This window comes from Balaenoptera musculus, chromosome 17 (assembly GCF_009873245.2).
Source record: "Balaenoptera musculus isolate JJ_BM4_2016_0621 chromosome 17, mBalMus1.pri.v3, whole genome shotgun sequence".
Classification (NCBI taxonomy): Eukaryota; Metazoa; Chordata; class Mammalia; order Artiodactyla; family Balaenopteridae; genus Balaenoptera; species Balaenoptera musculus.
The window spans coordinates 19,306,463-19,322,398 of NC_045801.1; the positions used below are offsets into that span (position 1 = coordinate 19,306,463).

General features: G+C 41.5%; 1 protein-coding gene across 8 annotated transcripts in view; it reads right to left on the reverse strand.

The window, feature by feature from the left end:
* Positions 1 to 15,330, reverse strand: part of DEPTOR (DEP domain containing MTOR interacting protein) — a 151,258-nt gene extending 135,928 nt beyond the window's left edge. For 5 of the 8 annotated variants that reach the window (XR_005016984.1, XR_005016986.1, XR_005016987.1 and 2 more), the window contains exon 1: positions 15,081 to 15,329. Coding sequence is in view for 3 of the 8 variants with exons in the window: in XM_036829897.1 (XP_036685792.1) it covers positions 15,081 to 15,202 (122 nt within the window). In the remaining 5 variants the exon portion in view is untranslated. Of the gene's footprint in view, positions 1 to 15,080 lie in introns of all 8 variants that reach the window. The other 3 variants (XR_005016988.1, XM_036829896.1, XM_036829895.1) reach the window with 3 other exon arrangements.
* Positions 15,331 to 15,936: the final 606 nt, after the last annotated feature.

Sequence of the window (15,936 nt, forward strand, 5' to 3'; positions counted from 1 at the left end):
TAAGGGTGGCCTATCCCCTCACTACCCATACATTTAGACGCTCATAAAGAAGTGACTGAGTCCTGGCCACTAGAAGTTTTCTCTGGCAGAGGCTAGAAGGTCAGCTGAGGAGCATTAGTTGGGTAGGCACAACATCAAAGAACTGAAAATGTCCAGATAATCCCCCAATTCTCACAGGGTTCAAACTCCTCCCTGAATAAACATTCTTTCAGAACTGCTGACAAATAGCCAAACCAACTTCCTCTCCTTCTCTTGTGTTCCCCTTTCAGAAATGAAATTATCTAGCAGCAAAATAACCACCCAAAGTGGAGCTACAGGAAGACAACTGAAGAGATTCCCTCTGGTTCATTAAGCTTTTAAATAATCAAATGGTTTTGTCCCTTGTTAAACAAAACGGCCTGACAAACCCTGATGCATTGGAATTGTGGTTTCTAAGGAATTCCTGGCCCTAACCACTACACCTCCACTTGAGGTATCATAATTGTAAATTATGATAAAGTCCTGAATAATCAGACTCTGCTCTTCTTGGCTTAAAGCCCCGATTACTGCCAAGTCAGCAAATGTTGAACATGTAGACAAATGCATTGGCTCCAAGCCCAGCTTCTTAGCTTTCATGGATGCTTCTCAATGGGTTTAACTGGAGCTTCTCTCTTTTGTAGGCAACACAGGCATAAGAAAAAATCACAATTTTATATCACATTTTCTTGTCAGTACTTGAGGACAAAAGGTTTATTGCATTTGTACACACACCACCCATTTTGAAGAATTAAAAGGCTAAACTCATGCAGTATTCTCCAAGAATAAAACCATAAGAATAAATTTGGATTTATTCCTATTAGTTATCTTCATGGTAAGATGCGGTACAAAATCAATGCTAAAGTTGCTATTGTAAAGTCAATGCAATGGTGCAATGAGATATAAGCTTAAATCTTACTAACAGTGGTGAAAAATCTGCCTTCTTGATAATCGAAGGTAGCTCCTATTTCCAATTTCTGGAGAAGGGAGGGAAAACATTGACAAAATATATTAAAACACATGACCTGAAAGACCTTTCTTAGTTGAGTTATGTAAGTAAAGAACACTTTGCAACTTCCTCAGAAAGTCTGCATCTTAATGATTCCTAAAGCAGCTGCTTAAACAAAGAGATAACTTTTATACAGCTTTGGCTGGGAGTCTTTCTGGGTGGAGGTGTTACTTGGAAAGACATCAAAACCCAAGTGATGCAAAAATCATTCTTTGCAATTTGAACCTGAGCCACCTGCCATTTCAGTCATCTGTTGAGAGTTCTATTTTACTTCTATTAACTACTGAGCAAACCCTGAACCCCAGAGGCATCTCTTCCATTTCAGAGGGTAGTGAGGGGTGAAAGGTGAGGGAGGGCGCATATGGATGACGAACAGGTGATCATCATGATGGGGAAGTTTACAGGGAAAATTACTTTGACAGCAGTAGGGTCCAGGATGTATGCCAATGTCTCCTAACCGTTCCCAAATTGTATCTTCTTTGTGGCTTTTCTGTGAGCACTTTCTTCTTCTCTGTATAAGCTCCCCCCCCGCCTGCAACTTTAAGTTATTTCTCCTAAAATTTGGCCTTAATTACACCATACCCTGTACAATTTTTTTTTCCACTGGATTCTCATCATTGAGCTCAAATTATCATTTGTGGAGGACACTGGGCTTATCTCTGCAACACTCAATGAACCCTTCACCAGAGTATAGCAGCTATGATCCTACCCTGTGCCCCTAAGGAGGAGGCGTGGGGCTCCTGCTTGACTTAAGGCAGTCAGGGTAATACCATCCTTCTTGCCACAATATTGCAGACGGGTAAGCCTAGGACAACCAGCGAAGGACTTTGTTCTGCTTTAATATCTTGTGAGTCTGTAAGTCAAGATGATCCAAAAACATGAAAGCTCAAGACTGCTGTAGATGGTTGATGGCAGCCCTCTCTCTTCAGTCTGACTGGTGCTAGTGGCCATCATATGACTGCAAAAGAAGCCTTCATGAAGGCAAAGTTAATGCACAGAGAAAGGCAGAATCAAGAGAACTTAAGAGAAATAGACCTGGAATCCTGATCAAACCTCATGTGAAGTCTACATATCTCTGAAAGTTAACATTACATAAGCCAAGAAATCCCCTTTATTGTTTAAACCACTCTACATGTTGCCCTTTATATACTGCCCCCATATATTATTTAAATGCATATGCCTTTTTCCCCTCTCTACCTGGCCTAGGCTGTGACCTGAAGGCAAGAAGGATGGGCCTTGCTGCTTGCTAGTTTACAGAGTTATTTCCATAGTTGTTTGCACCTAGTAGGAATTCTGAGAGGCCTGGATTCAAAATCAAGCTCCCATACTTACTACTTATGTGACTTTGGTCAAACTGCTCATGCCTTAGTTTCTTCCATTTAAAAATAGGGATGACAGAATTATTTTCAGAATTCAATAAAACAATATACATGCAAGCTCACAGAACAGGACCTGACATTTTGCTATTATTATTGTTTAATAAATGCCTGAACTGTCCAACTGTCCCTCACTTTACAATCCACATATAAAAACACAAACCTTGGTCACCCTCCTCTACAATGATTATCATCATCTCTAACTCTTTTGTACCAAATTTCCCTACAAGTTATGAGATGATCTTTGTACTGTACCAAACTACTGCCCCATGCTTGTTAGGGAAGAGTAGCATATTCAGGGCAACCCAGAACCTGAAGACCCGCTTCTGGCCAGGTTTCCCATGATATAAGCTGTTTATCACCTCTCAGACTCATGTCCTAGGTCTCTGGCCTATGTCTTTCTTTTGTCATTGATCCCTCTTGCTCTGCAGGAATTTCTGACTCAGTGATCTCCCCTGTGCTAGAAGCATGGCTTCCATTTCTAAGTGTCCTTCTCTGCCATAAATGCATCTTCGACACTCCCCCATCCTGAGATTTTCAATAATTTCTTTTCCATTTCTCTCAATTTTTATACTTACTGAATTATACTGCATCATTAATACATGAATTTATTAAATTATATTTATTATGTATCCATATTTTAAAACAAATTTATTATGCAAAGATATACGAGACATGAAATTCATGTAATATATGTTATTTGCCCTTTCCCACCCTGGCATCCTTGTAGATTCCACTCCCCTAAGGTATCCACCCCTTCATGAAATTAATTTTGCTTCAGGACAAATACAAATGGAACAAAGGACTCTTGCCTTAAGCAAGTCCAGAAATGTTATCTTAAGATTAATATTCTTTTTATTATTTTGCACTTGGTTTATTTCACGATTTGGAAATCTTAAACCATAAAAGTGAAAATAAAGTTTCTGATCCACAGTAGGCCAAAAGCGTGCTTGAAACTCTGAGAGATACAAGTGATGACAGAGGGAAGTCTGGAAAATGAAGGTCCTCCTCTTGTCCCTAGCACCTAACCCAGTGCCTGACATCTAGATGGGCTTTGGAAATTATTCATAGAACTAGTGATGAGACACTGAGAGGACTCCTGCCTGGATATGGGGGAAAGCAGAGCCCTTCATGCTGCTGTTGAAACAGGTTTTGGCTCCAAAAAGTAAGATCCAACCTTTCCTTCAGCTTTGCAACACTTCTGCTGAGTGCTGGAAAGGAAAGGGAGGTAAGGACTCCACAGATGACAATTCTATAGTAGAGTATCGTAATTCTAAGGATACGGTATTATTTCAGAAGAAATATAATTACGTATGCACATGGTATCAGTTGGTTATTCACATCTCCTGGATTTCCAGTTACGGGGGTGAATACATTGTTTGAGTCGATTTTCTGTTTCTTGCAGCCAGAAGCATTCAAAGATATCCAGATAGGGATTTGGGTTTCACAGATGTATGTCTTAGTCAATACTCATCAAATGGTGCATTTCATTATACATAAGTTTTATCTCTTAAAAAAAAAAAAAGAACCTTGTAGCAACAAGAATGGTCCTAGAGAATATCATAGTAAGTGAAGTCAGTCAGACAGAGAAAGACAAATAACATATGATATCACTTATACATGGAATCTAAAAAAATGATACAAACAAACTTATTTACAAAACACAAATAGACTCAGACATAGAAAAAAACTTACGGTTACCAAAGGGGAAGGTGGGGAAGAGCGATAAATTAGGAATTTGGAATTAACAGATACACACTACTATATATAAAATAGATAATTAAGGACCTACTGTATAGCACAGGGAACTATAATCACTATCTTGTATCACATGCTAAAGCAAGCACGGTGGAATGTTAATTGTGGAATCCAAGTGGTGGAGAAAAGGATGTTCACTGTAGAACTCTTTACACTTTTCTGAATGTTTGAAATTTTTCATAATAAAATGTTGGAGGAAAAAGCTCTAGTTCACTCTTGTTCCTTGTATTTGAATGTCCTTAAATACTCTGTGATAACTTTTGGCTCTTGTAAGTATGGTAGCAGGATAAGTGTACTTTATCATGGCAACTAAGGTCTATTCATCCTCTCTCATGAAGACAGGTTATACCCACTGTTAGGTTTGACTATCAGAGTCTACAAAACAGTCATTAATAAAGTAAATTCTTTTTTCCCCCAATATTTATTTATTAATAAACACATAACACTAATTGCCTGGCATAGTTCTAAGTGCTATACAAATATCAACGTATCATTCTAAGACCAACTTACTGAAGTCTATTTTCATCACCAGTTTACAGACTAAGAAACTAAGACACAGATTCATGAAATAACTAACCCAAGGTCATCCAGCTGGTAAGTAACAAAATCAGGGTTTAAGCCGAGGCATTCTGATTCCAGTCTATACACTCTTCAGCACTGTACTTTCAATCCAACATAATCAACATGTGATCCTTTTCAGCAACTTCATCTGTGATCTCTGGTTATTTCAAGAAAACCTTAGAGACCACAAATGAGTCATGCTATTTGGTACAGACCAGTAATGAGCAAATTTTTAAAAATATATTAATAGTTATCTTTTTATCACTTCATTTGTTGTATCTGTGTTGTGTATGTGTGTGCTTCATTTATTGTTTTACTCTTTAATAAACTTATTTTAGAACAGCTTCGGATTTAGAGAAAAGTCGTAAAGGTATACCACTCACCACTAATATGGCAAATTTGATACAATTGGTTAATACTGATACATTATTATTAACTAAAGTTCATACTTTAGTCACATTTCCTTAGTTTTCTTTTTTTTTATTTTTAAAATGTCATTTTACTTTTTTTATTGGAGTATAATTGCTTTACAACGTTGTGTTAGTTTCTGCTGTACAGTGAAGTGAATCAGCTATATGTATACCTATATCCCCTCCCTCTTGGACCTCCCTCTCACCCCCCCACTGCCATCCCACCCATCTAGGTGGTCACAGAGCACCGAGCTGAGCTTCCTGTGCGTTATAGCATGTTCCCACTAGCTATCTATCTTACGCATGGTAATGTATATATGTTAATCCTAATCTCCCAATTTGTCCCACCCTCCCCTTCCCCCCCCCCACCGTGTCCACATGTCCATTCTCTACGTCTACGTCTCTATTCCTGCCCTGCTAATAGGTTCATCTGTACCATTTTTCTAGTTTCCACATATAGGCGTTAATATACGATATCTGTTTTTCTCTTTCTGGCTTACTTCACTCTGTATGACAGACTGCAGGTCCATCCACATTTCTACAAATGACCCAATTTCATTCCTTTTTATGGCTGAGTAATATTCCACTGTATATATGTACCACATCTTCTTTATCCATTCATCTGTCATTGGACATTTAGGTTGTTTCCATGTCCTGGCTATTGTAAATAGTGCTGCAATGAACATTGGGGTACATGTGTCCTTCTGAGTTATGGTTTTCTTAGAAAGTAAATTTTAACAAATGTGAAGGAAAATGAATCATGGTTATGCATCAGATAACTGCCTTAAAACCTCACCTCTAAACTGATTTTTGTTGTCTGTTTTTAAGAAGAAAATAGTACAAGTAGGAGCTTTGGTAAAGTCTTATTTTATCAACCGTCTTATAGCTTAACTAAAGATGATATAAGAGGCACTTGGCATCTAGATGTAAAATACAGTCAGAGAGCACCAATGCTTTTTGCAGTGAATACATTCTGTGAAAGTCACTATCATTTATGGAAATGTTAACGAGCAAAGGTAAGTAGAACTTTTATTAAAATATTCAATGAAAATAGGGTCCAAGTTTACCCCATTCTCCTTTCCTCCTGGGGAAGAGGAAAGGAATCGGGAAGCAAAACAGTACTTCTACAATCCAAAAGTTCACGCTTTACTGGACTCAGTATATGTGCCTGAAAATAGTGTGCAAACCGTATAAAAAGAATTGCATTTTAAATAGAAAACTAACCCAGGATCCTCAACAGAAAATGTGCTAAATCCTTTTTTAAGATGGAAAAAAAACAATCCTTTCTTAACATATCCTTTTTGTAAATTTGCACATTTACACACTGGTTGTTCTTAAACCAGTACCTCGTTATATATCTCTACACTAACCCCCTCCCAATCTCCCTTGTTTTTTTTTGTTTGTTTGTTTGTTTTGTGGACACACCACTCATAGTGTATTCCTCCAGAATTTTACAACTTGTTAGAAAATGGCCAACTTCACACATAATAAAAGCACAGGGACTAACCTAACTGTAATGAAAATAGGATAGCATGAAATGAGGCTTTCTCTCTTAACGAGAGAATGTTCATTCTGAGCTTCATTTGTTTCTCACACTTTAAGTCATGATCAGAGAAGCTACTGAGCATTCTGTACTAGGACTGGTCCTTCTGAAGCCTACCTGAACTGCCACAAAGCACAAGGTTCGGTTCTCTGGGGCTGTAACAGTTTCACCACCCAAAGGAGAGCCTCACAGAGCTGGATGATCAAAATAAGGCCAAGACCTAAGTGGATGCTGGGCCACAGTTTACTTCAATGAAAGGAACCTCTGGGTAAATATCAGAATCAGAAATCTGTAGGTACAAGTGTTGCAGGGAGACAGTGCCATCAGGATTAAAACAAATAACAAACACACACCACCAACAATAACAAAATCACCAGAAGCAGCTAAAGGTTCCAAGTGGAAAGATTTGAACCTTTATCTGATCACACTAGCTGCTAACCACCTCCTCTGCAGCTGCCATGGGCTTCCCCCAGCTGGAGGCCCTGGCATTTGTCCCCTCTTGCCACACCCTAGCAACAGCTGTTATCAGAAAACTGCACAGACAAAAGGATATCTTGTCCCCCATTCCTAGGTGTGTTTTCTTTCTCCATCTTGCCTCTCCTATTCAACCTTAAACATATTTGAAAAGCTACAGAAAAGTGACTCTTTGTGCAGACGAGAGTAAATTCCTGCTCGCTCTGAACTCTTCCAGTATGGGGCCATCCCAGCCCTGATGAAAATAGCTCCTGTTGCCCCTGCTGGCACTGCCACGGGAACAGCTGTTTACAAGCAGGCTGTCTGATCCGCTAAGCTCTCTCCCCGCACTCCGTCTCCACTGGTGTTCCCCCAGCATCTAATAATCAACATAAACAGTCACTGACATAAGCTTCCAAGTTTGGTTAAAGCTGATAATACGGGGACAAGGATCCCAGATCTGGGACCCATCTATCCTTGGTAGATAATGAGGAAGAGAGAAAAGTGTGATGACTTACTAGGTAGAAAGAGGGTTGATGATTGTTTCCTTTGTCTTTTCCTAATCACTAAACTCATAAACACCAACCATTTAAGAGCCGCCACCTAATAAAGGGACGTGAGTTCCTGATTCAAATAAATACTAGAAATTATAGGAGAGGAGAACAATCATCCATCACCTCTCATTCTCTTCTTTTGAGGTGTGTTTATTTAATAACTTATTTTCAGGTTTATTGATTCCAAAGTCGACAGAAGCCAGAACCTAAATATCAGCATCGGGCTTTTAGAAAAGTCATCACAAACATATTACTCAGAAACAATTAACACTGCACACATGTCAAAAACAGGTTTACGTAAGAATAAGTGCATGAAGGTGTAAAATAATTCCACAATCATGTATTGAGCACTTACTAAGTGTCTTCCATTTGCATGAGGGTTTTGGCAAGTGACAAAGTACCTTCCCAGGCTCTCTCTCCAGGGGAGAAAGGAGTCTTTACTGAGCTTGCTATGTGCCAGGACTGTGCCTGCTGTACCCACATCCAGTGTGTGAAGCAGAAAAGATGTTCATAGGAACAGGGTCTGTATATGAGAAAAGCCTCTGGTGTAAAGGCAGTTCAACACTCTACACGAGGCTTGTCTGCACTGACTCCAAATACAGTCATTTGCCATTTCCTAAAGTTCTCCCTTTTTCATCTGAACAGGCGGTAATTTCCCAAGGCCAGGATATCCTCTCTGCTTATTAGAAGAAAAAAAGCATATTCCTCCTGCTTGGATCCCTACATTTCAGTAGTAGCATCTGGGCAGTAGCTTTCCCTCTATTCCCTTTGGTTACAATGTCTAGTAGAGCTAGGCTTCCATATTAACGGAAGCCAGTAGGGGCTACCCCCTAAGACATTCTCTAAGCCAATCTCGAAGTTCCTTAAGTTCAAAGTGCAATGAAACAAACTACAGCTGACCCTTGAACAACCGGGATTTGAACTGCTCAGGTCCACTTATACTTGGACTTTTTCAATATAAATACTACAGTACTACATATTTCATGATTGGTTGAATCTGTGGATGGGGAACCAGGGATACAGAGAAAGTCTGACTATAAAGTCATACTCAGATCTTCAACTGTGCAGAGGGTGGGTGCCGTAACCCGCGCAGTGTTCAGGGGTCAGCTGTATTTCTCCTTGTCCTATTCTGTATCTCTAAATTCCATATCTTATATTTACTTTATTGTAGATTGGCCTTTGGTTCCAGAAGCTGATTTTTACCTTCTACCAGCATACTGCATTAACACTGGCAAAGCAAATTCAGAAAAGCAACTCAATATTGATTTAACATGTTTTTATGAAAAAGGCAATAGCGAGGCTGTAAGAGTCTGGAAAGGCAGTCTGGTGTAGCAAAAAGGCAATACATCAAACAATTTGAAAGAACTGCAATTTCCTACAACTTCCCTAAAACTCATTGCCTCATAAATTGCTTTTAGGGACCCAGCTTTAATGACTGGATAAGACTGTTGTAATTAGCATATTTAGTCTAGGTAGATGAGCGTAACTGAAAAGCTTGAGGCGTTTTCTCTCTTAATTAAGCATTCCTCATTACATTCTTAATTCTCCTCCCTACCCCACTCCCCTCCTCACAGCTGGCAAAACAGTGAACTGTAATTTATCTTCCCATTAAAATGATTACAAATTCAGAATGAGTGGAGTTCAAATTAAGTTTTCAAAACCATATGGCAAGGGAGACCCACTTTAAAAGTTAACGGAGAAACTGACCATTCTATCTTGTCAAAACATAAACACCTCTAGAAATTCATTAGCTTTTTCCCAACAGAAGGGAAAAATCATTTGTCTACTTGCTTGTTTGCAAAAGTTCTCATACCAGAATATCATAGTCTTATATGTGTGATTCTGTTTTACATTGGTCTTACCCTGACACTTCTTAACCCTCTAAACTGTAATCTAGCATTTTGCGTAAGAGCGAGAACTCTCAGCTCTAGCACTTTCTGGCTGAAAAATCGATGGCCAGTTAGCTTACATGCTTCGCTCCTCAGTTTTCCCATCTGTAAAATGAGGATAACAAGTATATCTGCTACACAGAGTAGCTTATAAAGCTTAAAGGCATATATATGCTTTTGATAATATATATTAATATATATATATTTTTTAATAACATATATAAGCACTTGGAAGAGTCTTTGGCAGGTAATATATGCCATGTAAGTATTATTGTTATTATTATAATGCCTACCATTACCACAGAGAGAAGAGTGATATTCGTTGGCCTTCTTTACTTAAATGCTCTATTACAAGCCACTTTCTTGCTAAGTATCTCTGGGATTAATCTATAGAAGAAACATAAGGTGGATTTTGGATGCTGTAATTAGAATGCCAGTTATGATTGCATGACAAATTTCAAGATAAAAGATTTATATATAAAACAAAAATAATGATTTAAAAAGTCATCGTATACGGGCTTCCCAGGTGGCGCAGTGGTTGAGAATCTGCCTGCCAATGCAGGGGACACGGGTTCGAGCCCTGGTCTGGGAAGATCCCACATGCCGCGGAGCGACTGGGCCCGTGAGCCACAATTGCTGAGCCTGCGTGTCTGGAGCCTGTGCTCCGCAACAGGAGAGGCCGCGATAGTGAGAGGCCCGCGCACCGCGATGAAGAGTGGCCCCCGCTTGCCACAACTGGAGAAAGCCCTCGCACAGAAACGAAGACCCAACACAGCCATAAAATAAAATAAAATAAAATAAATTAAAAAAAGAAAAAAGAAAAAAAAAAAGTCATCGTTTGAAACCTCACTAATATGAATGATTTTTATATGGTTAATTATCTTCAAATCAGGAATGTTCTGAGACAATTTTCTGGACTATTTATGGTATATTTTCTCTGTGCTGTATCAAGAATAATACTATAAAAAGATATATGTAAAATATCAGTCCCATCTGGTGTGGTAGTAATGTGTTATCAAGTTAATGATAAATATCATCACATTCTTTGGCCAATCCAAAAAGAAAGCATAAAGTTTATTTTAAAAGTTTTAATATTTTGTCTTTCATCACTCTAATGGGTCATCCAAATGCATTTTTGTAATAGTTTTATTGAGATATAATTCACACACCACATAATTCACCCATTTAATGTATATAATTCAATGGTTTTTAAGCATATCCACAGAGTTATATCACCACAATCAAGTTTAGAACATTTTCATCATCCCCAAAAGAAACTCTATACCCATCAGCAATCACCCTCCATTCCCCCTCCCCACTGCCACTGGCAACCACTTTCTGTCTCCACAGATTTGCCTATTCTGGACATTTCATATAAATGGAGTCATATTGGGTTGGCCAAAAAGTTGTTCGGGTTTATCTGTAACAGCCTATGGAAAACCCGAACGAACTTTTTGGCCAACCTCCTATTATGTGTCTTTTTGTGTCTGCCTTCTTTCACTTAGTATCATGTTTTCAAGGTGCATCCATGTTGTAGCATGTATCAGTACTTTATTCCTTTTTATTGCTGAATAATACTCCCTTGTATGGATAGACCACACATTATTTACCCATTCATCAGTTGGTGGGCATTTGAGTTGTTTCTGGTTTTGGCTATTATATAAAATGCTGGGGGCTTCCCTGGTGGCGCAGTGGTTGAGAATCTGCCTGCCAGTGCAGGGGACACGGGTTCGAGCCCTGGTCTGGGAAGATCCCACATGCCGCGGAGCGACTGGGCCCGTGAGCCACAACTACTGAGCCTGCGCGTCTGGAGCCTGTGCTCCGCAACGGGAGAGGCCGCGATAGTGAGAGGCCCGCGCACCGTGATGAAGAGTGGCCCCCGCTTGCCACAACTGGAGAAAGCCCTTGCACAGAAACGAAGACCCAACACAGCCATAAATAAATAAATAAATAAATAAATAAATTTTTTAAAAAATGCTGCTGTGAAAATTTGTGTACAAATTTTTATGTAGACATATGTTTTTGTTTCTCTTGAATACATACATAGGAGTAAAAGTGCTGGGTCACATGGTAATTCTATGTTTAGTCTTTGAGGAAATGCCAGAATGATTTCCAAAGTGGCTGCATCATTTTACCTTTCCACCAGCAGTGTATAAAGGTTCCAATTTCCCCGCATCCTTGCCAACAGTTCTCATTATCTGTCTTTTTGATTATAGCCATCCTGGGGATGTGAAGTGGTATCCAAATGCATTTTTAAGATACAAAAACACTCAAATACATTGAGCAAGGAAGTAAAATCTTTTATGACAAGGGAAAGCACAAAGAGATTAGGAAAAGGATCCTGCAGTCAGGCTGGAAAAGAAAGCAGGAGATGTTTTTAAATGTTACTCAATTTCATATCCTTATGCAACCAGCTGCCCTTACCAAAGTGTCAGGATTACAGAGCCAACCCCCAATTTCACATCTGGAGCTTATAATAATCATAGCAACAACTACTCTTGATTTATTGATTTATTTTACAAAGTTCCTTCCCATGTTATACCCCATTTGATCCAACACCACAGATCTTACATGGGAGGATATTATTATTCCCATTCTGCAGGTACAGTCACTGAGGCCCAGAGTGGCTAACTGACTTGCCCAAGCAAAAGTAGTTCAAAATAAATACATACATCCATATATACAATATCCATATATACATCCATAAATAAATATTAAATTAATAAAATTCACAGAGCTGGACCTGGAAGCCAAATTTTGTATTTCAAATCCCAATCCTGGTGTCTCCTTTCCTTACCACCTTCATTCACCTCATCTTTGCTGACCCAGAAAGCAATGGAAAGGAAAGAGAAGGCAGAGAGGAGGAATTGTCTGTGTGTCTGTGAGTGTGTGAGTGAGTGTGTGTGTGTCTGTAGCTATTAGAGGCAGGAGGCCTGGACATCACAAAGTCCCCACAATCAGCTTGTGAGAAAGCAGTTAGGGATGTGAAAACAGGTTGTGACAGTGAAAGCCAGGAGGGCTGCATCCCTACTCCTTTATGAGAGGTTCCTCCAGTAACCAAGAAGCTAGTGGCATACATCGCCACTTAAATCCCTAAATTCTGAATATTACATTATCTGTATTTACAATAGTATATTTAATTACATACACTAGTTATTCAAATATTCGAGTAATTACTATGTATTCTGTACTCAGCACAGTACAAAGATGGTAGAGATTTTTAAAAAGCAATGATGACAGTTTCCCAAAGTAAAATTAAGTAACTAACATTTACTAAGCCTTTTACATGTAGCATCTCCTCATTTAATCCTCAAAAAATTCCTGCAAGAGAAGTAAAACGGAGGCACAGAGAAGTTAAGTAAATTGCCCGCAAGTCACAGGACTAATAAATGGAGACAGAATAAGAACCCAGGCAGCCTGTGTTCTTAATCACGAACCAATCCTTTCTGCTAGATCTTGCTCAGCTGGAAGTCACGTGTGGTGACACACAGAGACCAATAACACTCATTAATTCCAACAACCATTTGTTGAATGCTCTTCAATACTTGAAGCCCAGGGAAAAACTCTCAAAACAACCCTATGAAGTGCTATCTTCATTGCCTTTCTACAGATGAGGAAACAGAGGCTCAGAGAAGTGAATTAACTTGTCCAAAGTCACAGAACTATAATAGCTAAGGCTGGCATGGTGCATACTATATCCCAGGCACTGATCTAAGCACTAACTCATCTAATTAATCCTCATCACAATACAGAGGTAGGCTCCATTATTACCCATCATTCTTAGTTAAGTAACTCGTCCAAGGTCCCACACTAGTAAGTAGCAAACCCAGATTCACTCTGGTTTTAAAGTCCTCCTCAAAACAACTTAATGTTAACTCTTGGCAACAAAGTGGCTGAGCATAAATTCAAACCCAGGTCTATGTAACCCGAGTGCGAGACAGCCCTCTATCTTCTTATCGACACACTAAGCCTAGCCCTCAAACTTGCTGTCGTGCAGAGGGATGCCTGGGACGAGGGGAAGTGCCCTGGGGACCTCCTCAACCAAGGAAGGGGTATTTAAGCATCTCGAAGGAGAAAGTGCTTTCTGGACAAACAGAGGCACCCTGCGGTTTATTATTTTAAAGGAAGTGAAACGTACCCAACTGAGGAGCGGATAAATTATTAAAGTGTTTCAAGGTGAATCAGAAAAGCTTTATTTTGATTTTTGTCGGTTAGAAAATCTCTTCATGGAAAAGAAGTTTTTATTCCCTTTAATTCTGACTATACATTAAAAAATCATCAAGGGATAGAAATGCGCAATTTGCCTCTTGTAACGTTAAACTCAATTAATTCTGACCTCCAATATTTACTTTCTCAATCTAAGGGCAGCAAGCAGGGTGGTTACCAAACCTTTAGGGATTGTTGCAAGAGTCTCTCTCCTTCGGGTCCTGAAACACAGCATTTTAGAAACCAAAATGAGCCTGGAAATTCAGGCCAAGAACTAGAAGTAAGAGGCAAGCGCACCGTTCCGATGGGACAGGGGCCGGCATGCAAGTTTTGGCTCAAACACTGTGAAGCCAAGGGGTTTTTCCCCCTGGCAAACTGATTTATGACCACAAGACGGACAGCTGCGGAACCGGTCATACCATAAGGAGAATTCTCAAACATGAATCCAAGAAGGACAAGGATGGGATGGGAATGATAAAGTGGGCGGGAGGGGGTCCTGAATCTGGGGGTAACTGCCTGTCCTGGACGCAGTGACACACATCAAGTCCCAATTCTTGCAGCAGCCTGGGGCCGATGGACCCTGCTGCCCAAAATGTGCGCGCTGGGGGAGCTGGCAGCAAGGCAGCGGGACAAGGTGCCTCCACGCCCCCTTGCGGACCCAAATAATGACTAATGAGTATGTGCCAATTAAGTGATAGGTACAGTGTTTCAGAAATGTTCTCAGTTTAGCCACCACCACAACCGTTCAAGGAAGTTGCCGTGATCAGCCCCATTTTACAGATGAAAATACTGAGGCTCAGGGGAGTGAAGCCAGACTTGCAAGCCAAAAGGAAAACCTTAAGTGAAGGGGATCTGGTCTGGCTCCTTTTACCTAGGAGTAAAGGGGCTGGGGTTGGGGCCGGCGGGGGGCCCTTCACCCGCCCCTCTCGCTCTCTGAGGGGAGGAGGAGCGAGCTGTCAGCCGGGAGGCCCGGCAGCTCCCGGGTGCCCGGGCAGAGAGGGCGCGCGCAGTCGGCAGCAACGCGTCTGCGGGGCGCGGGGCTGCAGCAGCTGGGCGAGGGCGCAGCGAGCACCGCGCGCCCGCCCGCGTCCGCCTCGGGAGCCCCGCGCCAGTCCGGAGTCCGCAGGGCGCCGGGCTGCAGCAGCTAAGCGGGGGTGCGGCGCGGAGGGTCGACGCGTCCGCAGGCGTCCCGGAGCCCCGCGCGAGTCGCTACCCACGAACCACGGCGCGCGTGCGCGCGCGACTGCCACGGACACTGGCTGGCAGTGCCACCGCTAGCCTCCCCCGGCACTGCCCCTCATCTTACCGTAGCTGCTCTCCGGTGACCAGAACCTCAGCCATGAGCTCCAGCTCCCTTTGCTGCGCCCCGCCACTCCCGCTGGTGCTGCTGTCGCTGCCACCGCTGCCAGCGCTGTTGCCCTCCTCCATGGTGGGGCTGCGCCGCTACCTCTGTCTTCGCTGTCCGCCGCGGGTTCGGGTATTAAATCAGCCTGCCCTCACTGAGGCCCTCCCCGCCATCTTTGTTAGGGGCCGTCCCGTAGTTCAGACGCGATTGGCTGGAGAGGGAATCCCTTGTGGGTAGGCTGAGGCGCTCGGCGAGTCCGCCCAGTAACTCCAGCTTGGGGGCGTGGCTGGAGCCCCGCGTGGTCGGGGGCGGGGCCGAGAGAGGAAAATATCAACATCTGGGCGGGGGGCGGTTTTGAGCTAATTGTGCTGTTTGAGGTCGAGTTCGTTGTGGACCTCTTCCTTTACCCACAAAGCTCATGCTGTGGGATCCTGGGGACAGGCGGGGAGGTTACTAGACAAGTGTGGAGGCATTTTTATTATACTGTCCGTGTCCCAAATTGCCAGAGAGTGAAAATAGTAATTTAGCTAAATAGTGAACAATGAAGGCTGTACATGTCATTGCAGGGCTTTAAGCAATTAAAGCAACTTCCTCACCAAAGACAGCTTACTTACCTTACGGTGTAGTCAATAAAGAACGCTGGCCTGGGAATCAGACAGACCTGGGATCCAGCTCCACACCTATAATTTTGTAACTAAATGTGCTTAATCCCCAGTTTCTTCCTTGACAAAATAAAAATAATTGTGGCTATCATCTGTTGACAATCTGCTGCATTAAAGATGCTTCAGGTAGTTGTTACCTTCTTTAACTGCAACAA